This window comes from Chelon labrosus, assembly GCF_963514085.1.
Source record: "Chelon labrosus genome assembly, chromosome: 6".
Taxonomy (NCBI): Eukaryota; Metazoa; Chordata; class Actinopteri; order Mugiliformes; family Mugilidae; genus Chelon; species Chelon labrosus.
In genome coordinates this window covers 19,649,718-19,673,266 of record NC_140342.1, presented here as the reverse complement: position 1 = coordinate 19,673,266, position 23,549 = coordinate 19,649,718, and the positions used below count along the sequence as shown (strand labels likewise).

At 44.3% G+C, this 23,549-nt stretch overlaps 1 protein-coding gene across 3 annotated transcripts in view; it reads left to right on the top strand.

The window, feature by feature from the left end:
• Positions 1–23,549, top strand: part of LOC311489465 (receptor-type tyrosine-protein phosphatase F) — a 164,006-nt gene that overhangs the window by 37,517 nt on the left and 102,940 nt on the right. For 2 of the 3 annotated variants that reach the window (XM_084546554.1, XM_084546552.1), the window contains exons 1-2: positions 3,882–4,603; positions 20,855–21,029. In XM_084546554.1, the coding sequence (XP_084402680.1) occupies positions 20,930–21,029 (100 nt within the window). In that variant the 5' untranslated portion in view covers positions 3,882–4,603; positions 20,855–20,929. Of the gene's footprint in view, positions 1–3,881; positions 4,604–20,854; positions 21,030–23,549 lie in introns of those variants that run through there. The other variant, XM_084546553.1, reaches the window with a different exon arrangement.

The following is a 23,549-nucleotide window of genomic DNA, read 5'->3' as shown; positions in this document are numbered from 1 at the left end:
CCATAGCATTGATTGCCAACTTACCCTTTGAGGTTACAGAGATGCATCGTGCTCCTTGTCTTGCACGCTGCTCTTGACCCTGTTATATGCCTTGTCACCCATTGGGGTTCCTGCTCAGTGCTCGAGCAAGAGCGCTGAGTAGAAATTAGGCATTCAAGATGAAACGGTATAAATGATGTAATGTCACTCGGGCTCGCTATTGCCTCTCATATTGCATACATCACCTCAACACGACTTCTCTGAGCCACCCACTTCTTTGCTTTCCCCTCCACCCCCGTACCCCTCACTGAGTGCCGCATGCAAGGAAACCAGTCTCCGGAGAGTCTCAGGGAGCACGGGGGGGCCAGAGGGTTGAGAAGGGGCACAGTGCTGTAAAGTGCCTCAATGTCGCCTCATTTCCCCGTTTTAATTGGGCTATCTAAATGCATCCCCGGTTTGTCAATACCCGCCGGGGTCCCAGATAAAAATGATTTGTCTCATGCATTCGGCGGCATGCCCCGCCGTTCCCCTCAGAGAGCGTTCTCCACCAGTTGACAGCAACACAGTGTAATGGAGAGCGCTCGTTGTTTTTGATTTTTCAGCGAGCTGCAGGAAAAGAGGTGCCTTCCCTTTTGTTTTTTCCTTCTGTCATTCTGTCTGTAACTAACAAGTCAATATAGGCACGCGGGCGCTCCCACCTCGACGGAAGCGTTTGGAGACGCAGAGGCACCGGGGGGACACATGCGCAAATTCACATGCTCTACACACACATGGTATCTGCTCGGGCACGTACACATGCCAGCGCTCGCTGAAGGTCAGCACCATGAAGCAAGTCTTATCTGTGTTTTTATGTGCTCTGTTTTCCCACTGCCCTTGTCCTTTTTTTTTTTTTACACCTCCTGTCTCCGTGTACCATCACCTTCTCTCTCAGTGGCGGAGCCAGTGTAATCCTACAGACAGAAAGAATCAGGGGCCAAAAGTGTGTCCTTGGTGTTTGGAGTTTTAAGCAAGAGTATGACGTCTAGAAGTCCATTTTCATTCATTTTTGTTTGGCTGAAGATTAGTGGTCGGACGGTTTTTCAACCGCCTGTGACGTTTATCTCAAAATGCCATTCAATCGGACACTGCAAAGGATTTTATAGTAAGCTGGATATTCTTTGCAAGTGCTGCCCTTCTTAATCTCTTAACTGATGAATGATAAATTGGTGGTTTGCATCAAGGAGATGACATACACACATATAGTTAGATTAAATTAGTTATGTACTTCCACATGCATTGCCTAAGCTCCCCACTGTAACTCATCTCGCCTTACATCTCAGAGTGAGGTTAAATGTTTCAGTGATAATTTGCAAGTACGCTTAACCCGTGCTCATAATACGATCCGTGTGTGTGACATAAATACCAACAAAGGCAATCTGGAGACAAATTAGCTACACAAACTAATGGCAGAAACCAAGCCTCGGTAAATTGTGAACTGGGCAGGGAATTCTGAGCTAACAGGTGTTGGCCAGCTGTGCTTTAGGACATGATGACATAGTGCTAGTCTTAAGAGCCCATCAGCAGCAGCACACTGACTTTCACAGCTCAGTGTTTACGACGCAGGTCAGCATTTTTTCACTGGCGTGCAGCCCGAATTGTGTTTATCAGTGACCCCTGTGAATGGGGAAGCAGAGCACATAATATTTTTAGATGTGCTCTCAGACAACCGTGGGCCGCAGCGTTTCAGAATGCAGCAAATGAGGCATATTTCCGTAATGCGATGATCGTTCGCTCACAGTAAGTGCTCTGCTGAACTTACACCGAGAAACTTATTTTCTTACCTCGAAGCTGGGCCTTGTTAAAGTGTTTCGGCAGAATTGTTAGTGGGTGCAGACAGTTGTATTGATAAAGCCCAAGGCCAGTCTGATTCATCCCGTCTCACAGCAGCCCGCACATCAGATGATCGCTGCGGTTCTTTACCTGCTAATAACCCTGGAGTCGCTCCACAGACTTTTGCACTTGCCAGACAATGAGTGATCTCAACAAAAAATCAAGATTTCTCTAGGATGTATTAGCAGGGTATTGTTAGCAGACTAGCTTAAATCAAGAAGAGGCCGGACTCCTTGAGACTGAAGAGGCTGTCAACCTTTTTTTCAGTCTTAATGAAACGAGCGGGGGATGGGTGGTTGTCACAGTGTTATAAATTCTCAGACGTGGTAGGGGGTGTTTCCAACTCTATTCAAGCTCTTTTTTTGGGGGGGTGGGGCAAAAGATAAGTGCTAAAACTGAGCTGCAAACCCTCACTCGAGGCAACAGTTGTAATCTTGCATTGGAGGTGGGGGGGTTACTGCGCGAGATCCATCTGTGTTTGTAGTTTTACTCTGCACTAAAATGAGATTACACTTTAAATGAAGTGACTCACGTCGTGCAGCTGACACCCTACGCTACATTACTGTAGCTTGCAATTGATATCTGTCTTCCTCTCTGCTGCTAAGACCCTCAGCCAATAATCCTTACTTCTACCTAATGCCGCTGTGCGATTTGTTCAGCGATTGCATCCCAGATTTATGTGACATTTGATTTGGCAAAAACTGTTTACACCCACAAATGTACTTTTATTTCCTCTCCTCGCGGGTGTGTGGGTGTAATAATTATTCTCCAGAAGGTTCCACCAAATTCTCATGACTTCCTGAGGAAATGAGAGTTTCCAAAGTGACCAGATTGGTTGTTCTCCTTTTTTATTTTCATTTATTTCAGACAGTTTTATTGTAGATTTAGATTTAGAGGAAGTTGTAGTCCATGGCGCGTGCTTAACATCCTGTTTTTGCCAGTGTGATTATTGCAGCACGTACAGATTGAAATATATTTATATCTGGGGCCGTTCAAAGTGAATAACTTTTTAATCAGATGACCCACATCCCGTTTGCTCTAAACTAGAAAGAAAGTTAAAGATAAAACAATCCTTTCTCTCGCTGAAAAGTCTGTTGTGTTCACAGATCTGCAGCCTCCAGTCAAATCACACTGTCTCCCATTGTTAACAACAAAGAGAAATGTAGAACACGCTGCAGTTCGCCATTTCCTTCAGCAGAGTTTAAGCCAGAAACAGATTCAGCCTTGCTGCTCGAAGTGGAAACCTTTATAAATGCTTTCCTAGGACCTCATTTTGAATGTCTTTAGTTGCGTTACACCAGTTTAATGTTCAGATACTCGGGCCCTGCTCCGGTTAACAGCAATTGCACTTGCTAACAGCAGCAAATCTTTGGGAAATGATGATGTAGTTGTGTATATTTTAATTATTAATGCTCTCTAGTGTTATTCCCGCATCTGAAAACATTTTTCTCGGTCCAGGTTATGGATTGCGACATCAGCAATGTCAGGAAGGAAAAAAAAATACAACCCAACAACATCGTGTGTGAAACATCGTTGAAGCCTTGCTGGATGAGTCAAGTTACAGTCCACACAGTATTATTGGGATAAATGAGCAAACCTCTCCCCAAGGTCCCCCAGGCTCTGTGATCTATTAAGGCACAGTCGTCTCGGATGGTGAATCTCGGAGAGCGAGGGAATTTTGGGGGAAAGAGAATGGTTGTGCTGACATCCTCTCTCGGTGCAATCCCTTGTCCTTGTAGGACGGAGGAGAAAAACAGCACCAGAGGCTGACTTGGCTGTTCCTCTGAGCTCCGTCATAAATCCGACTGAACATTTCTGAACATCTGTTGTGGATGATTAGCTCCGTGGCTAGCAGAGTTTGACCAGGGGGAGTGCGAACCAGTGTGTTTGCGAGTTGTGTGTGTGTGGATGCTCGACGCCTTGCAGATTTAAGAATGAGGATTTTGCATATTTATCCCCCTCCCCCTGCTTTTTAGATAGCAGTAGACTCCAAATTATTTTTGATCCATGTTACTGGACATATTATCACAGTCCTCTGGGAATTTTGGTATGTCTCAAAGTCGCACTTGGTTTCAGTTTTAGCTAAAAGGCAGACAATAAACTTTGAAATAAAGCAGAAGTGGAGACACTTATAGTCGAGTTTATGATTAACCAGCATGAGCTTAGACTAGGTCTCTCCCTGGAACATGGTCAATAGATAAGACACAATGGAGTCTGCAAGCTGCAGGGATACATAACATCACGTGTATTTGTACCTCAGACTTGTTTCCGCATGCAGGTGAACCGCAGAATTGCCTCTCATTGGGCAGAATTCGAAAAGGTAAGACCCTGCGCCCTCCTCCTCCTCCTCTTCCTCCTCCTCCTTCTTTTCCCTGAAATTTGACACCGGTGACATCACACGGTGGGCTTGGCTTCTCCCGGGCAGTCCCTGAACGCCTGCTCAGTGTGTGAACAAGCTCTGCCTCTGAAGGATCTCTCCCCAAGCCACACTGCTCTATAGCCACAGCTGGAAACCTATTGCTGGAGAGCCAAAGGACAGTCGCTCTGGTTTAATGAAACGCTGCGAATGGAATAACTGAGCAGAAACTGGAGACTACTTTATCTCAGAGTTTTTCATAAGGCGTCGTTCAGGGATAATCTTTTGTGGATACTGCTGGCTTTTCTTTTGTAGGATTTGGGATACTCTCTCTTTCTGGAATAAGTGCCTCGCAATCAAAAGGATTTCTTTATAAGTGGACGTATTTGACATGCATGGGTAAGTGGGAATTTTGCACCACAGATTTTTTTATTTTATTTTATTTTTTTTACGTTTTAGCTTTTCATAAAAGAAAAGCAAATTCAGTACAGGTGCACTTTTTGAAAGTGACTAAACTGAGGATCTGAACTTTATTTGCCTGCCTATCCCTGCTGCTCTGTATCTTTTAATTTTTTTAATCTCAGGATATACCTTTCACAACTTCCTTCTTATGATAAAAGTAACAAAATAAGTTGATGTGTTACACTTCAGCGGTCAGGTATTTTCTTACTACTCTTTTGTCCCCTCTCCTTTTGTCCTTGCTCACTCTTGCTTGTTAAGCCAAAACAATAGTTTAACCTCGTCTTGGCTTGGCTCTATTGGCTGGCTCTCTGGCAAATTGCCCTGTCTGGTGCAAGCCCTCCCCTACGTATTCAGAGGACTTTGAATAGAAGGGCCATAGAATGTCCCTTAGCTACCGCTGCTAAGGTGAGGCACCCCGCCGTTCTCCTGCATTGGGCCTACACTGAGGCCAAACAACCTGTTTTTCCAGTTGTCTTTATCTCCCTGGGCAATCTCAAGGGTAAAGTTTCAACGACAAAAATTCCAGTTGGAAGGAGACACAGACAGGCTTTGAAATCCCAGATAATTGTAGAGGAAGACTTTTGAAAGTCACAAGTTGTGATTTTTAGAAAATGTTTGGGCATAAGCTTCAGCAAAGCGTGCTCTGTTACACGTGAGTTAAAATGATAAAGTTTGCTGTTTCATTAACTGATTGTCCTTGCGCCGTATCATTGTTGACTCAAGGCACATGTTGTACTTTACTTTTAATGAAGAATAAGCGGCTCTGAACGTCCCCTTCAGCTGTAATTATGTGTTGTGTGTCTTTTTTTTTTTTTTTTGTTCCAACATAAAACTTTTATAACTTGTGTGCGAAGCTGTTGGACCGAGGTTCTTATTATTGGTCACAATAGATGTGGCAATTGTTGCACAGAAGTGTTGTTGCTCAATGCAAGGAGCTGATGTCAGTGACAAAATATGGTTTTTGTATTTTGCCCTTTTCCTTCAAAGCTGACTTAAGCTTTCAGGAGAAAAAAAAAAAAACCTAGTGTACACAACATGGTGTCTCATTTTATTTGGCCTTTGAAACGGCTAGACTTCTCCACATGCCTCCCTCACTGCAACGTGAACTTTTTTCTCTTTACCTGTACAAAAAAAAAATTGAATTTGATGTTGTTTTTCCTTTTAGTTCATGAATATATAGTCTGTAGTTGTGTTTTGACATCCTTGAGGTGAAACTCAAGATGGACACCACTTTTAAAATGTCCCCTCAGCTGCTCTGTAGCATAAACAAACAAGACAAAAAACTGTCAGCCGTGGTTATTTGTTCAAACAAAGCCGATCCCCTATTCGTACCCGGTGACCTGCAGGTTGTCCTCCTTCACCGCCACCATCCAGGCCGCTGGCCCTTCATTCCACATTCTCGGCTGGGCCTCAGTCACTTCGTCACCAGCGACGTCCCAGTAGAAGCATTAAGTGATGTCTGGGACGTGACCTGCGGAAATAACTATGGTCATTTGTGCGCTGCTGCTCTTTATTAGATTCCTCAACCAACCAAACATACATAACATCCTTTGGTTAAATGGCTGTCTTGGCTGAAGTCTTTCCTTCTGAATAAATTACCCTGTGAGGAACAGTCAGTCAGTCAATCTCTCCCCCCATTGGATTCCTCAAAAGTAATTATGGGCTGAGCATATGGATTTTTCCATAGGACTTGATTTCTCATCATCGGTGAATTGGGTGATGTGTAATGGCCTGTTAACGCATGATGGATTTCGCTTAATCACTCTCGTCCCAGTTGGGACATGAAAAGAGGCTGCTTACAATCACAGATCAATGTCTGAGAAGGCGATTCTGTCAGTGGAGTCAGACATTTGTCCGTGACACGCGCTGTAAATAGACAGACAACCTAGTAGCTGTGATTGGGTTAATAAAGCTTTGATCCAGAAGTTATTTATGATTCGGTCTCAGACTTTAAAAACACAGTCAGAGGAGACCTTTCAGTTGTTATGTGTCAGGAATTGTTTCCTGATGTTGACAAGGTCATAGGTAGTTGTTTTATGATGACAAGGCCTAATTGTCAATCCTCTGTTCGGCACTATGTTTACACAGCTACATGTTTATGTGTGTGCCGGATAGGTCTTGCGTAATATGCGATGTCAATCAGCGGGCACTCTTAGCTGTGCTGATAGTCACTTTCTGGTTTGAGTTGTGACATTTCTCTCATGCAGACAGCTGCTCATTCGGTTTGACAGGTGCTGAGGAGATGGTTTAGAAAAAAGGGCTTTTTTTTTAACCGCTAACATTACCAGTGTTTTGACAAGAAGCCTTTTGTCAGCTGATTGAACTAGGCCTGTGCCTGTCCTTTGACTTCTGCACAAGATTGCTAAACACACTTTAAGGGTTTGATATGAGATCATATCCAAAACAAAAAGAAAGTAGAAAGACAGGTTCGTTTTCAGGAAGGTGATGTTATTTTTTTGTTGCTAGTAAGTGATAAATGGGAACCCACTGCATCTTTAGCTCATAAAGTGAACGGAGGTAAATCAACGTGCTCAAATCTTACATTATACTCGGATATTTTCTTTACATTAGTCCTGTTCTGTTCCCTTTCTAGACTATATATTCTGTTCTGCAGTTCAAAAGCATCTTTTATGGCCAGTTATAGCCAGCCATCAGGGGTCTGTTTTGTGCTCATAGCCTTGCACCTTTCATTTAAACCATAGCTCGGTGCGTTACATCCATGGGTTTCTCAATGGAAACACAAATCCGCTTTGTCAGAGAGGACATTTCCCTCCTTGAGCAGAAACTCATTTCAATTCCACATCATCCCATTACGCCTCCACGTTGATTGAAACAGCCTCCATTTCCAGGGCCAGCTGCATTTTCTTGTACTCTGCATGCATGTCAAGGCTGTTTTGCTCGGGAGCCTATTTTCTGAGTCTAGGAATCATTGTTTTTATTTGTTGTTGCTTGATGTTACATCACTTATGATACATACTGTAGTTGTCTTATATCCGGTATAGTTTCCGTTTCCGACGGCAAGGTCAAATTGGTAACTTGACTGCCATTACAGGGAATTAAAGGTTGCAGCTTTACCATCATCTTGAGCACGAGGGGATAACTGTGATGCTAAACTGCAGAAAAGCTAATAAAACTGAATGTAGGCTTGATTTATTTGGTGCTTGCTTCTGAAAGTATAATCATGTGGCTGATTTATTCCTATGCCTGCAACTGCACCGTTGTTTGCTCAGCCTCACAATTTCCTCAAATGCCTTGCTCGGACCCGACATTCTACTTCATTACTTTATCTGCCTCCCTGTCACTTCCTTTATCAAGCCACTCCTGCCACGTCTAATGTAATAATAAGTCTTCACAGCCCCTGCTACTCATACACAGAGTTGGACATACTCATACTTACATCTGCGAGAAAACCAAGTGTGTTTTATATAGAGGGATGTATTTAACATCATACCATTTAGCTTTTCTCATCTCGTAGTTTTGTCCTTAAACACAGGCGATGACTCTTCCTCCTGCAGAACTCAGAGGTCCCTAGCTTGTTTTGGGAAGATGGATGGAGATTCATTTGGTTTCATTATAACGCCTGACTTATTTATAGCTTGCCTGTGCAGCGCCTCTTGGCCCACTGTGGACTGGTAAGGATGCTGGGGGCTGAAGGCGTTGATGAAACATTCCTGTGTCCAGGGGGTATTCTCTGAGGAGAGCACTGCTTGTTTAAGGGAGGGCAGTGGGGTGACAATACAAGAGCCACGGGCAAGGCCACTGAAATCTAATTCCACCCACCCTGCCCAGCTACAGCATTCCTGTCTTTTCCTTTACCCCTATCAGAAGTCTTGGACTGTGGTCTGTCGGGCTATGTAGCGATGCCACTTAACCCAACAACATGAAAGAAAGTACATGATGTGGTCTGGTCCTTTAAATGTAAACCCTTAGGGGGGGAAAAGGAGCCCTCTTGATACACACTTTTATATGTAACTTATGCACAGTTTGGGAACTTGGAGTTCCACTGCACCAATCCCAAACCTTTATCTGGATCTCCCCCTTCAGCCTTAGAGATTACTGCTTCACAACCCTGGAGCAGGGATGCTGTCTGCCTGGTAATTTGATGGCTAATCCCCTGCCTCTTCCCTACAAATCTCTTCCCTGATAAAGGGGTTGCTTCTACATTAGTAAACATGGGGAGGCTTGGCTCCCTGTGCTGACAGTTAGACATTAGGACTGGTTGAGGAAAGGGGGAAGTCAATGGATAACTAGTTTTTTCTTTATACAAGCACCTTTGCATCGTCTGTTGGGAAATTTCAAGTGCCAAGTAGGACATTTGGACCAAGACATTGCGTGTGAACCTGCTGGTAAGGCATTCCATTGATGTAAATAAAGCAAAGTGCACTTGGTCATTAAAATATCAAAAGTCAGTTCTGAGTGTTTCAAGGTCTTACAAAGGGAATCCAAACAGTAAATGCACATTTATTAGCTTTTTGATCCAAACATATTATTCCAGTGATTATCATAGTACTACCATGACTAGACACGATGGCTCACTTGAAAGGGATACGCTTCCTCAGATGTTTCCTCACAGGCTTACAGTGAGCTGCAGGGGATGACTACGTGACCAAGCATTGTCAGATTGCAGATTATAGTCCTCATAATAGTTTTATTAGGGGGCTGACCTGTACCTTTTGCACACTTTCAGTTTCCTGGCTGGCTATTCACCTCCTACGACTGTGCACAAACAAAGCACTAAACCAGACAATCAAAAATGGCGCTTTGAGCCAAAACACGAACATGAACTAGGTCAAATGGGACCTGGCAAAGTGGCATTTAACCAGTCTAGGAAATGACTTTAGCTTGATGTCTGCAACATTGGCTGTGATGGCTTTTTCATTTGTTGACCTGACAGAGGCACTTTAGGGCGTCAGGGTGGATCTGGTGCGATGAGTGACAAGTCCCCGTCCCTGGGTGACTTCCCGTGCGTGGAACGGGCCGGTGTTGGGTCTAATTGTCGTCAGAGAGTGGGATGACATGTCAGGAGGAATTTGGGGAGATTGCCGTTTTTCCTCACATTGCAAACCAGTCAAACATCACAACTATACAAATGATCCATAGTGAAGTTGCCAAGTTGTTCATTTTTTTTACATTGCAAGCGCTACACTTTTGTCTCTCCCACTTCTGTTCCTCTGAACGGCATATTATAGTGAGTCAAAGGTTTGCCTACAGCTAGTCCTCACATGATCATACGTAATCGCCTGATCGCAGTTTTTGATAACTTTGCATAATTAATAGAAATGCTTTCATTCACCTGCCTAAAAAAATGATGTAACTGTCGGAAATTTCACATTTCCACCACAATTTTCACATTGTTTTCCACTGTTTGAGGTTTGACTGATGTCATTGCACCCACATCTTCTGCTGTGGTTTAATGGTGCATGTTTTTCTTGAGGCGCTAGAAAAAAACGCCCTTCTAATATGGCCACGAGATTTAGTCCAAGAAATGCAGCCATTCAATACGGTTGAAAAACAAGAATTGTAAGAAATGTTGCAAAAGGTTCGACAAATAAACGGTTAATATCAATTAATTGGAGCTAAATCATCAAAAACATAATGATCATGCGGCTCATAGTTGCACTGATTCATCTACTGTTTCTTTTAATGTATTTTTCAACAGGGATGTGCAGTGCCTGAAATGACCTATTTATTACGATTTACTGGGTTTTTCATGAACAATGATTCATTTTCTAAAGATGATATCGCTGGCATCTTCACTTATAATTAATGCGCCACTGTGATAGTACACTTCTCACGTCTAAACACCAGTCTGCTTGATTGGACGTATTTGTGCTTGCTCTGAATCTTTGGAGAAGCTCTTGTCTAGATTTTATATTCATGAAGTGGATTTTTTTTTTACAGAACTATTTGATTAGTCATTATGAATGTGAGGCCATGGTCAAACCCAGAATTTCTCTAACTGGATGAGTCCATGCGATATGTGAGCGTGCTGGGTGTATGTGTTGTGTGGGTATGCCTCGTTAGTCAAGCTACAGAACAGTGACTCTACACTGGTGGTAATTGATAGTCTGGAGGCTGTCTCAGCTGCAGGTAAATCCTCTCTGTGTGGAAGAAGGTGGGGTAGGGGAGAGCATAAATAAGTCTTCCAAGGACTCAGGATTTCAGTATAAGTAGAAGGAAAGGTTGATGGTGGGGGACGTGTTTGAATATGGTCGAGGTTTTCCCTAAATTTCTCCAAGCTAGCACGGGCTTAAATATACGTTTCGGCCGCATTCACCGCAAGAACGCTGCTGTGAAGAGATGTGTATTACCCCCTGCTGTCTTTGTCTCTGCGTCCACTGTTGGCCTGGTGCATGAAAGGAAGTGGACTGGCTTAGGTGTGGCTCCTGCCTCTTTTGAAACACTTCCATCAGACTGACAGAGTAAAATTCAGCTCTGTGTTTTGCCCGGGGAGCTGTACTGTAGAGACAAAAGCAACTAAGAGCAAGAAGGGGGGAGAGGGCCAGAGAGATTGGTCCCAGCGAGAGATTCATAGGTAGTAATGAGAACGTTGGTGAAGTGCAGGTCGTCGTGTAGTGGCTCCGGCCTGTCAGTATAATGGACCTCGCTAGTCAGCTGGCAATCGATTGTACTGCTCACGACCTCGTCCGCCTGTTGTTCTTCACTCTTCCTGTCTGTCAACCTGCCACCCAGAGATGGAGGACGAAGCAGAATCTTCTCCCGGACGACAGATGCGGTGTCCAGATACTTTCTCATTACCCCGAAAGGTGGCCTGGGGTGAGGTGTGGAGGAAGGCAGGCCTGACTCCACATTTCCAGCTAACATGACCTCGAGAGAAAGTTGCACCCTAATGAATTCCTGTTTATTTTTGCCCATGGCAGGTAACCACAACCGGTTTTTAGTTATTTACCTTTATTTTTAACGAGTAGCTCGAGTCCCGTTCTTTTTATTATGAAGAAGAATTTAACAACATTTAATTTACGGCAATAAAGACGCTAGGAGTGGAGGTACAGCCAGTAAATATTTGCATTTTGTTCTTGATAAAGGCGTCTATTATGAACTGATATCATATGTTCATGTCATGTGGGATTACTAGTTACTAGTTGAGGAATGGCACGCCAGGTTGGTTTCAAATCCACATCTTTGTAATTTATTGCGCTTTACGGCGCTGCCACCGTTTTTCTTAGTAGTATTGCTCCTGTTTGAGGTTTAAGCCGAGAGCCCCTGCTCCTCTTGCCCTTTATTGACTGGCCCCTGCCTATTCCACACACTTCTATTTTACATTTTAAATCCTCGGGCCTCCAGAGAGCGATGGGGATATATGGTTCCATCTGCTCCAACAGGCTGGTGCATGGCTCAGACGGAGGGAAAGAGAAGGAGACATGGTCAGGAAGAGAGAGAGAGGGAAAGAGAGAGAGAGAGAGAGAGAGAGAGAGAGAGACAGAAGAGCAAGCAGGGGGATGGAGAGAAACCCAGACTGACAGAAAGACAGAGCGGCTTATTAGAATCTGCCTCTTTTCACTAGTTAGACAGGGGCTCTGAGGCTAGCCGTCTGGAATTGAAGGCAGGAGTTGGATTAGGACCTTGGGGATCTCCTTTTTTTTTATTCTCCACATTTGAAATCGCATCTAACCCATGTGAAATCTGGTGGGTCTTAACTGTTTGGAGTGGACCAGGAATCTCGTGTCTCTTCTTTGTGTAACACATTTTGTTTCAAGGTACACCTTAGAGTCGCATATGCTTGTGTGCCTTGTAGATTGCTACAAACACATTTCCCGTCATGGGGGTCCTCCTACCTAAACAGAACCTTCTGCTTTGCCCCAGACACCATAAGGCGCAGCATTTCTGTGCCCCGCCACAAATGCCTGATTATATAGGAGGTGCTTTTCCCAGCCTTAGTCTAACCCTTCCCTGTGTCAACATCGGGTTTTGTTCTCCTGTACCTCAGACCGCAGAGGATTGGCTTCCCCCTTTTTTGCATGCTCCCTTGTGAGGTGAAATAATAAATTGTGTCAATACACGGTTTCGCTACTGTGCGCTTCAGCTCTGACTGGAGACAAACAAGCCCATCCATTACAGTGTGATAAATCTTGGGCAGCTGCATGTCCTCACCTCCGTGTTTAGGGGTTGTATTTTCCGAGAGAATACTGTGGCTGACAAAGCACTTCCTCAGAAGTAGATTTGCATAAACGGATGTAGTGAGATAAGGGCCCGCTTTTAAAAATCGCTGTTGGACGAGCACAGGCCATCCACCCGAGTGTCCAACAGCGGCCAATGGCAGCAGTCTGGCTGCTCCACCTACGGCCTACTTTGAATTTTGGTAAAATGAGTAGGCAGACTCTAATTTCTCTATAAACTCCTTGAGAAAAGAACCATGCCGGAGTATCTATTTTGGAAATCCTGCAAATCCATTATTGCCTTAAAGCAGCCCTGCATCATTTTCAATAGTAAGACTTAATAAAGGGAGGGAAAGCGGGATAGCTCACCGTCTGCCAGTCTCACAGTGTACATCCTCATACAGCCCAGCCTTAGTTTAGCATTGTGGCAAACAATTACAAGAGTTGCTGCCCTGTCATTGAGCACTGACATAGGCGTCTGGAGGGTCCACGCTGACCAAAGAACTTCACTCCCAGCTCTTTACAGTCTCTAATCTGGCCTGACACCAAGCTGATTTACAATACCCCCTACCCTAAGCACTGCCTGACTGGAGGTAATTGATTTAGAACAGTGGAGACACCTGCTGAATAGTATGAAGCCCTCATAAGCCCCCTCTTATACTCTTATACAAAGTTTTGCCCAATATTCTCAGCTCGGTGTCGCCTGTAAAAAGGAATATTAATCAGAAAAATATGCTGTTATTGTATCGCTGCGCTGTCACGTATCTTTGCAATGCTTAATATTTCTTCCTGGTTGCTAGAATCTATCCACGTTATATCTATGGATTGAGCTGAGCCTGAACAACTGCTTCTGTTTGGCCAGCTATTGATCTGTGGAGCTCTGTATTTGCCAGTCTTTCTGCTCACATGCCTTCACTCTGTTTGTCTTTTACTGGCGGAGACGAGGCTTTCTGCCCAGGGGGTGGTGGCGGCGGCGGCGGCGGCGGCGGAGGGGGTAGAAGTCCTCTCAGTGCATGGTGGGAAGAGTGTGTTTGTGTGTGTGTGTGTGTGTGCATGGGGTGGGGGGCCTGGGTTGGGGTTCTTTGCCGTCTGTGCTGCCTGCCTAGTCATTTTATGGCACCATCTGTCCACAAGCAAACCGTCAAGTGGTGACGTCTCAGCTCATCTTTCTTGCCTGACAGTGTGAATTTCCTTTCTGATATATGTGCACATCTGCTGCTGAGATTGTGTCTCGGTTTATTTGTTGCTAATTTAACGTTTGGCCGTAGCGCAGAATCACTCCTAATTATTCAGTCACTTGTGTGTAAAATATTAACAAGAAGAAATATTAAAACGTCTTTCAGTTTTTGACCTAGGGCGAGGCTGTTGGCGTCATACATTTTGTATAACCTCAGCTGGATAGAAACCTCTGCTATTTTATTATTTTCGTTTTTTGGGGGGGAGACGTCACATTGAGCAAGTACTTTCTTTGAGATTGTAGGTATGTTAATATGCACCGATCACCCACAACATTAAAAACACTGACAGGAGAAGTGAATAACATTGACCATCTTGTAACAATTCAATGTTCTGCTGGGAAACTTTTGGACCTGGCTTTCATGTGGATGTTACTTAGACATGTAGCACCCACCTAGACCAGACCAGGCACCCCCACCCCATAGCAATGACACTCCTTGATGGCAGCAGCCATCCCCAGCAGGATGCAGCCTGACACAGACACACACACAAAAACGCTTTAGGAACAACTCAAAAAAACATGAAGAACAGCACAAGGTGTTGACCTGGCCTCCAAATTCACTAGATCCCAAACTGAACAAGTATCTGTGGGATGATCCACAGAGTCCCCTCCCCTCAGAGGCCCCCCACTAACAGTATTCTGTTGCCAGACACCACAGGACACCCTCAGAAGGCCCGTGTCCATTCTCTGATGAGTCACAACTATTCTGGAGGCACAAGGGAGACCTACACAATATCAGGAATGTGGTCATAATGTTATGCCTGATCGGTGTATACAGCTTGTCAAAACAAAGATCTAAGACAACAGAAATAAAAAAAATAAAGAATTAAATAGTACAAGATTGATAATCATGTCAATAATCAGGGTAGAAATATGAAATTAATCAAATATGTTAAATTAAAATGTCAACAAAGTGGATGAAATTAAGAAAAAACGAATTCAATATTTACAATAAGTTTTCCATTGAGCAAGAAACTGTGTACGGCGTTGTGTTTGCAAGTTATTTTTTTAATCAATTATTTTTATTTTTTTTAACTGAGCTGAGATTTATATTCTGCAGCCGTGGCTCCTGAGGTCGGTGCTACTTTACAGAGAGCAGTTTCATACACTCGATTGGTCTTTTATTTGATGAATGTCTGTTTTACATCGAGCCTGCTTTTTGATTTATTGCAGGCCTTTTGCCCGGCACTTTGTAGTGCAAGCCATTTTCTCCTTGCTCTGCAGCTCGACAACGCCAATAATCACTCTTCAATAAATTCAAATGGAAGTGGCACTCTGGTATGTCTCTTCTACTCTGTGTAATACATATCAGTGTAATACATATCACCTTTCATTCCCAGATTGATTTGCTGCTGAAAAGATTGCCAGCCCCCAGAGGTGATTGTAAATCCCTACTTCTGTGGGAATTTATGGAGGTGCTTGAGTTTTGTTAAATGTTCGCTCAACCAGACTAAATGCCAATCGACACTGTATCATATGAGTATAGCCACTACGCTGTGGTCTTCCGCTGAGAGGGAAGTTAGTGCCTTTGTCACACATTATCAGGAGCATTAAGTCTAGATTGCACCCCAATGCGTCATGGAGACTCTCTGCTGTAAATGTCTGCATATATTTTACTTGGCAGTAATATAACTTATCAAACTGTGTTAAATGAACTACCGGATGGGTTCCTTTGAGTCATCCACACAGGCTATACTCGCGTGATTAATAACACGAGGGCTTTCATTATAGGTCAGCATAATCAGCACTCCCTTCTTTCCATTGCTCAACTTGAGGAAGTGCACTCATCCTTTATAGGTGTCTTTCAGTCTCTCTCAGTCTTGTGCTCGGCAGTTAAGCGTTAACAATTAACTTGGTGGGATCGGCTTGTAAACACAAGTGTTGTAAAACTCGATAGGTCACAGGACATTACCCTTTGTTAGGTGAATTTCAGTGCAAGCCCCGTAAAGAAAAGGCACGCACCACCAAGTCTGTGGATACAGCGCGGCTTTTGGAGCTGGAGAGAGAAAAACCCCTAATTTGGTTACTTTTCATTTTACAATAAACCAGCTTGCAAGTAATTCCTCTGGGGTTTTTTTGGTACACGTTCGCTGCGGAGGTAAAAAAAAAAAAAAGAAGAAGCGCAGGTTCGTGAGGGCGAGCCTTCTAGGGCGCGGAAAACTAATCAAAGGCCAAAACACTGGTGTTGAAATTCAGCTTGTAACTGTGTTTATGGAGCTGTTGCAGGCTTCGCCAACACAAACCTCTCCGGTCTGGGTTTATCACCCCGAGAGACGGCCATGATTAGCTCCCCGCACTGCTAGCCATATATCTCAGCTGTCCCACCCCCCCCTTCTGCGTGCAGGATGACCCATTAAATAGAGACGGAGAAAGAGAGAGAGAGAGAGAGAGAGAGAGAGAGAGAGAGAACATGAGTAGGAGGGATGGAAGCGGTGGAGAGCAGAAACGCTACCTGCAGTTAGCGTAATAGCAGTGTTTACTCAGCCTCTGTGCTCTCTCTCTGCGCGCTCTTGCATTGTCTGTCTGCAGATTGCCATCTCTGTATGGGTGGCCACTCCCTTGCCACACACGTACACGGGGGGTAATAAGTTGAATGACAGGCACCTGACGTGGGTGGCAAATGAGCAAACAGGATAGGTGCGTATTAGGTGTGTGTATATACTCCTCCCTGTTGAGCTCTCTCAGGAGCTCTTTTGTCCTGCGCAGTTTACCGTTTCAGATGTTTCTATCCCTTTTGTTCCTGTGTTAATTACTTGACTAAACCTCTTATTCTTCTGCCTATTGTGCGCCGTATATGCAGTATACTGTATACGTCACGCTTGGTATTACACAGAAATCCCCAGGCGGTTAAGACTCATAGGGTTCTTCCTAAGGGAACTTAGAGAGTGGATGACCTTTGAGTGGGGAGGTATTAGGTTTAGGGTTATTTCCACTTCCTTATCAGCTCTCTAACCTTTTCTTCTCCTTAACAACGTCTTTGTATTTAGACACTACTGAATCATCCCTGTATATCAGACACACAATGCTGACATACACCGATCAGCCACAACAATAAAACCACTGACAGGAGAACTAACTAACATTGACCATCTTCTGACAATTCAGGGAAACTTTTGGACCTGGCATACGTTCATGTGGATGTTACTTAGACATGTAGCACCCACCTAGACCAGACCAGGCACCCCCACCCCATAGCAATGGCACTCCTTGATGGCAGCAGCCATCCCCAGCAGGATGCAGCCTGACAAACACACACACAAAATGGTTTAGGAACAACTCAATAAAACAAGAAGAACAGCACAAGGTGTTGACCTGGCCTCCTAATTCACTAGATCCCAAACTGATCAAGTATTTGTGGGATGATCCACAGAGGCCCCTCCCCTCAAAGCCCCCCCCACTAACAACATCCTGTTGCCAGACACCACAGGACACCCCCGGAAGGCCCATGTCCATTCTCTGATGAGTCACAACTGTTTTGGAGGCACAAGGGAGACCTGCACGATATTAGTCAGGTGGTCATAATGTTATGCCTGATCGGTGTATTGACTAATTGGGGACCAATTACTGCACCATAAGTTGTGCTCAACCCGTGCTGCAGATCTTCCACCTATGTACGTCTCATCCTGCGTGGAGTGGCTCAGCTTGTCAGCCCAGGCTTCATTAAACACAGCCTGTCATTTGTTTATGTAAAAACTAAGGCGATAATGAGGAGGAGAAGCTTCGGCTCTGATATTTTCCTACACCTTGTCAGTGGTAGTTAGCAAATTGTGTTTCCATAAACTCTGTATATTTGCAAATTCTGGCCGGTGGGGACGAAATGGAATAATAGAAAATAGCCGACAAGAAGACGGTGTCGGTTCAAATTGTGTGAGCTGGAAGACATAAATTTCACACTTTTGGAAGTATTGCAGGACTTTGATATATGTTGTGAGTCACTTGTTTATTAGGCATTAGCTTAGTTTGTGCATCGCTTTCAGTTTATATTCATTTAAATCAGCAACTGTGGCTGTGAAACAATTTAGCTCCTGAACGCCTTCTGACTAATTATCGTGAATATTAATTAAGCTCTTAGTTTCTGGTGAAATAATCTGGATGATCATTTTAGCAGTAATTATTCACTGCTCTCTCGTTCGCTCTCGCTCACACAAACCAGGCTTCGGAAATGAAATCATTAGCGGGACATTCTCATACGCTCTCGCAAGGGCACAGACAATCCACTCCCACTGTTTTTGTCTTGCTCTCCCACACACTTGCAAACAATCGCTTCTTGTGTGCTCAGCCACTTGCTCACATTTTGGATCAGGCCGCGCCGTTTCCACGCCGGTGCCCCGTGCCTCCTCCCGTTCGCACCCAACGCCGCGGCGCAAAACGCACACAGTGGAAAGTGTTGTTCCCGTAGTATTTCGTGTGCAGCTGGGAGCGACCGTGCTGCACTGGGATAAATAAGTAGCTAAATAAATAAAGAATAAGCCTCGCTCTAGGAATTTGTCTCATTGAAGATGAAAAGCATCTGCCTCTCGCTGGCATCTGCTGTGAAAGATATCCCTCCACCGCCAAGGGTTTGGAGCACGGCGAGTAGCCAGCTCTATCTATGAGCCTCTCTCTCTCTCTCTTTCTCTACACACCAACATGAACCAGCGCAGCAGTGGCGTACATAAAAATGAGTGTCAAAACAATTTTGTCAGCCAACAAACTTGACGTGACTAACTTGGGGTATTAGCTTGAAATAAAAAATGGGGGTCTAAATGTCTTTAATTCTGGCGGCAGAGTGGGGGTGTGATCCAGTTCTCTGGCACGCTGAGCAGAGTATTTGTGTTTCTTTTTCTTCTCCACACTGCTGCAGCTTAACACGCCAACAATAAACCGCTTTCTCATTAGCAGTGAAGGTGAAGACACAGAGGGAGGCTTTCTTTTTATTTATTTTTTTTTTCCCCCTCCTTCTTCCAGAGGTTTTAAATTATTTTCGCTGCACTCGCGAGTATTTCGCCATGCAGGGAGGAGTATAATACAGTCTGATATGATCACAGCTTGAACTTTCACTGACGATAGATGATGTTGACTCGGCACAGTGTCTGGAAATTCCTTAGATGCAAGGTGTGTTCGGAATTGGAAATTGCTTTCGCAGACATGAAAGCCTAGAGGCGCATTCCTGCAAGTGACAAACCGTGATGAACGGCTAGCTGCCAGTGATACCTGTCTACGTCTTGACGCGCCGGGCCTGAGTCACGCGCGTTGCTTCACGTAGTTTTTTCCGCAGCCATGCTTGTTTGCTTTGCGAGGTCAAAGGAGCTCAAAGCAGAGTTCAGACCAAGAAAATTGAACTATTGAAAATTTGCTTTGCTAAGATCTCTGCCTAACCGAGTGTTTCCATTGTTTAACAAAGAGGGTGGTCGAAGAGTCGTCCGCTGTGTGCGTTTCTCTCTGTTTCCACCCGCATTGAAATAGCCACATGAGTAATGGGCTGCTCAACACCTCTACAGGCTTAAGAATGTTTTTTTTTTTCTCCACACAAGATACTGGGGGCATTGTGTCCCTGACACTCTAACTTATTTAGCTGAACTGAATAGACTAAAGCTGACCGGCCACCCAGCAAGCCTTAAGATATTCCGCATTGTGAGCATCTCCTTCGTGAAATATCAGCAATCAGCATTGTTTAGTCGCACTGTAAAAACCGGGCAGTGAGACTGAACAGCTGGGAAGGTTTTCAATTCAATTCCAAACGGTCTCTTTCAAAAGCTCTGCACGGAGTCGTTGTCAGGGCGCTCTCGAAGACTTTAAGACTTTCAAAACTTTTCTCATTTTAGTTTTTTTTTCCCCCTCCCAAAGTCCGCTGGAGATACCGCTTTAATTCCATCAAAAGAGAGCTATCTATCCTTAACATGCCGCGGTCTCCTTTTACAGCGCTATGATTACTCATCACAGATGGCCACGGGCAAGAGAGCAGGGATAAGAAATTTAGTTAGCTCAATTTATGAGGATACACAGTTACTTTGTTTATAATAGCATTAGACGTTGAAACTGGAGGCTATAACAAACTTAAGGTCATATATCTTAAATCTAATTCCTAAAAAGACAAAGCGTCAGTGCTTGCGTAGTTTCTCTTGAGGATCCGCCTTTGTTTTAGTGTCTCGGGCCTCCGACTCGAGACAACAGAGCGCTGCCTTCTGTTTCGTAGCTTGGTTAATTATGGTTAATTTGTGGTACACCTGCTGCCACTTTGTTGACCGGCCATGCCCCAGGGGCGTGTTGTATGTTTATGCATGCATACATGTTGTCATTGTATGAGATCATGGCACTTTGCGTGATTTGAAACCATCTGGAAGACACAGTTTCAATTTCCTAATGGGGGGACATTAAGTAGGCGGTGGTCCTTAGGGAGTGGTGTTTAGGAGGTCCTCTGGGTTTTTTTTACTGATCCTCATTGTGAGACGGTGGCTGAGAAGCTTAAGCCATGTCCTGACCTCTTCTTTGTTCTCCCCCCCCCCCCAATAATTTCTCTTTGCAGAACTGTACTGCATTTGTTTCCCAACTCGTCTGCTGATGTAGCTTTGGTGTTACATTCTCTCCGCTTGTATTTTCCTCTGCCCCCGGGCAGGATTTGTTGTGGGTATTAGGTGCCTTGTTGATCGCGACCAAAGATCTCCAGCGGTGTGTGCTGTTGTTGTTTTCTTACAATTATACAAAATTTCTGTCTCTTTCGGTTCTGCTCTTTGACTTGCGTTTGATTTTGCTGCTTTACTGTGTTATTATGCTCATTCAAATATATGCAAATCTACGGTGAGTTTGAATACTAATGCTGCTGTACTCCTGCTCTGCATGTGTTTTCTCTCCCAGGTGTTAGTCTTTGATCCTGTCAGAGTGGGACGTGTCTAGCAGGGGACTGAGGAGGAAGCAGTGCCAACTTGGAACATGGTGCCTAATATTCACCTGGCAGTGCCCCTCCTGCCCAGAGGGGCGTTGCTGTTCCTGCTTCTACTCAGCTGCGTGGTGTTCTCCTCTCTGGCAGACAGTAAGTACTCACCCCATTCACCTGAGAAGTTCTGCCGTCGCTTCCTCACAATCCGATGACTCATTAAGCTCCATAAGTATTTTGACACTAAGAGCGTTTTAGCTCATATAAAGGAAATTGCACACAATGAGAGGTTAAATAGTGAGATCTTTTCAGAATCATTTCAAGTGCATTGGCATATGCAGTGATCCGGGTTACAATAGGTGCCCCTATAGAGACGTTCTCTTGATTTAAAAGGACAGATTGTCATCTTATGTTGAATTTAACTCACTCTGTTGTTGCACACGAACTGAATGTATAGGAGTTCATGGAGAACAGGCTTCCGTGCAGCGCAGCGTAGAGCATCATTTAAAATAGAATATAGATTCCATTTCCATTTCATGTCTTTGGTAGATTCCAGCAAACAGAAATAGCCGCTTGCCTAATGCGTGTCCTCACGTATAAAGAGCTTTAGAATCTGAACTAAAAATAAGCGCACAATGCAGGCGGCGGAGATCCATCGGCCTCTGTGCCCGGTTGTCAGTCAGAATGACAGTTTTTGGCTGGAAGAAGACGCTCCGAAAGATGCGTCACCGCTGCTGCACCTTCGGGTCTCGGGGGCAGCCAAGAGCCGCAGCCCTGCCGACGACGGGGTCAGGGACGGAATTAATTCAACACATGACCTCACCTATAGTGCTGTCACGGGGTCACTGTAATTCAATTATACCCCATCCCCTCCCATCCCCTCCCATTCCCCCGCCCCGGCCACGCCAACTGCTCTGTCCTTTCAAACATGAATCGAATAGGGTGTTGTTTTTCCTGTACCCTTTGCCTTTTTTCCTCGCCCTGCCCTGCGTTATCAACTTTTGCTCTCGCCGCGTGTCTACTTTTGCACAGTATCACTGTGAACTCGACCTTGCAGAAAAAGTTTTGCAGGCCCGTCTCTTTTCTTGTGGTCTGGCAAGACATTCTCCGCTCTGCTTGTAATTTGATCGTCCCAAATCGAACTGGAGCAGAAGTGCTTAAGTAAGATGTTAAACATGTGCCCGGCTGCACCAAACCCATTCTCAGACGTGTATTTATCCAGTTGTTTTTGCATGCTGTTGCATTCAAGGTATAATAAAACAAACTCTGGATTTTAACAGTTGCTCAAAAATTCCGATGATTAATTATACATTCATCATCTATTACCGCTCATGCATTAGAGGGTCAGGGGTGCGACTGGAGCCTCTTCTAGTTATCACTGGGCTAGAGGTTGGGTTGCCAGTATATCACAAGGCTAACACAGAAAGACAATGAATCATTCACACTCGCATGTACGCCCGCGGCCAATTTTGAAAGACTAATTAATCCAACAAGGATGTCTTCGGACCCACAGTAAACCCACGCATGCCTCTCTGTGCAGACATGGAAACTCTGCGCAGGTCCGTCAGGTCTGGACCCAGAGCCTTCTAGCTGCGAGGCTTTAATGCTAACAGCTGCATCGGTGTGTTGTCCCTGACGATTAATCAACAGAGAGAACTATATTAAATAAATGTAATACACTTTCTGCTTGGTTTATGAAAAATTGGCATTGTGGGTGTCTGTTTACTAGTTGTACACTTACATTAGTGTTATATTACATTGTGTGCATCTGCTCTTTAATTGCCAACAAGGGAATGAACCAGACTGATTCGATTTGATGCAATTTTTTCTTTTAGCGATCATCAAGTAAAAAAGTAAACAGTGTGGGTATTTAAGGTGCAAAGATGTGATTTAAATGTGCTGAATCTGTCGGATTCCTGGTGCAGCCCGGAGTTTTAATGGGACCTTGATTATTAAGGTGTGCCTTCTTTAATCTGTACTGTGCAGACAGCTTCATGCAAAGGTGAAAAATGAGCACGTATGCTAAATGCCAAAAGTCATTTACTTGTGTTTGAAGTTAGATGTTGCCGAAACGTCTGCTTTCATAGAGTTATTTATAGATGCACACACAGCTAGGTAAATTGCGTGTTACTGTCTTTAATCTGTGAACAATACAGTAAGTCAGTGCATAATGTAAAGGAACTTTTCTGAATCCTTGTTTGCTCTCTGCCTCTGTGTCTCCACGACGGCTACTGTAGATTGCCCTAGTCTCTAATTTCAGTAATCATATCGTTTACGGATAAAAACACAGAGCCAAGCATTTTAATTAGCGGACAAAGATACTCTGATGTAACAAGCTGGCACAAGCGTTTTCAGTGAAACCCAAAGGCTGATACATGAACAAGGGGCACAAGAGAAGAGAAAAAAAAAATGGCAATAAGTTATGAAAAAGGCTGGCTCTGCTCTGGGGATAACCTATGGTTGTAGTTTAATGTAAGCACACATGGGAAAAGACCTAGCACTGCTATTACCAGGCTGCAAAGCAAACAGACGTAGAATTAAAATAAGCAAGTTGGGGGGCAAAAATAACACCTACCACTAATGGCAGGGTTGTGTGCCTTTGGTGTCTATAATTTGTATGCAACTTAGTTATGTGAACTTGATAGTTCGGGTTTGGATTTCCTGTATTACAGGGCA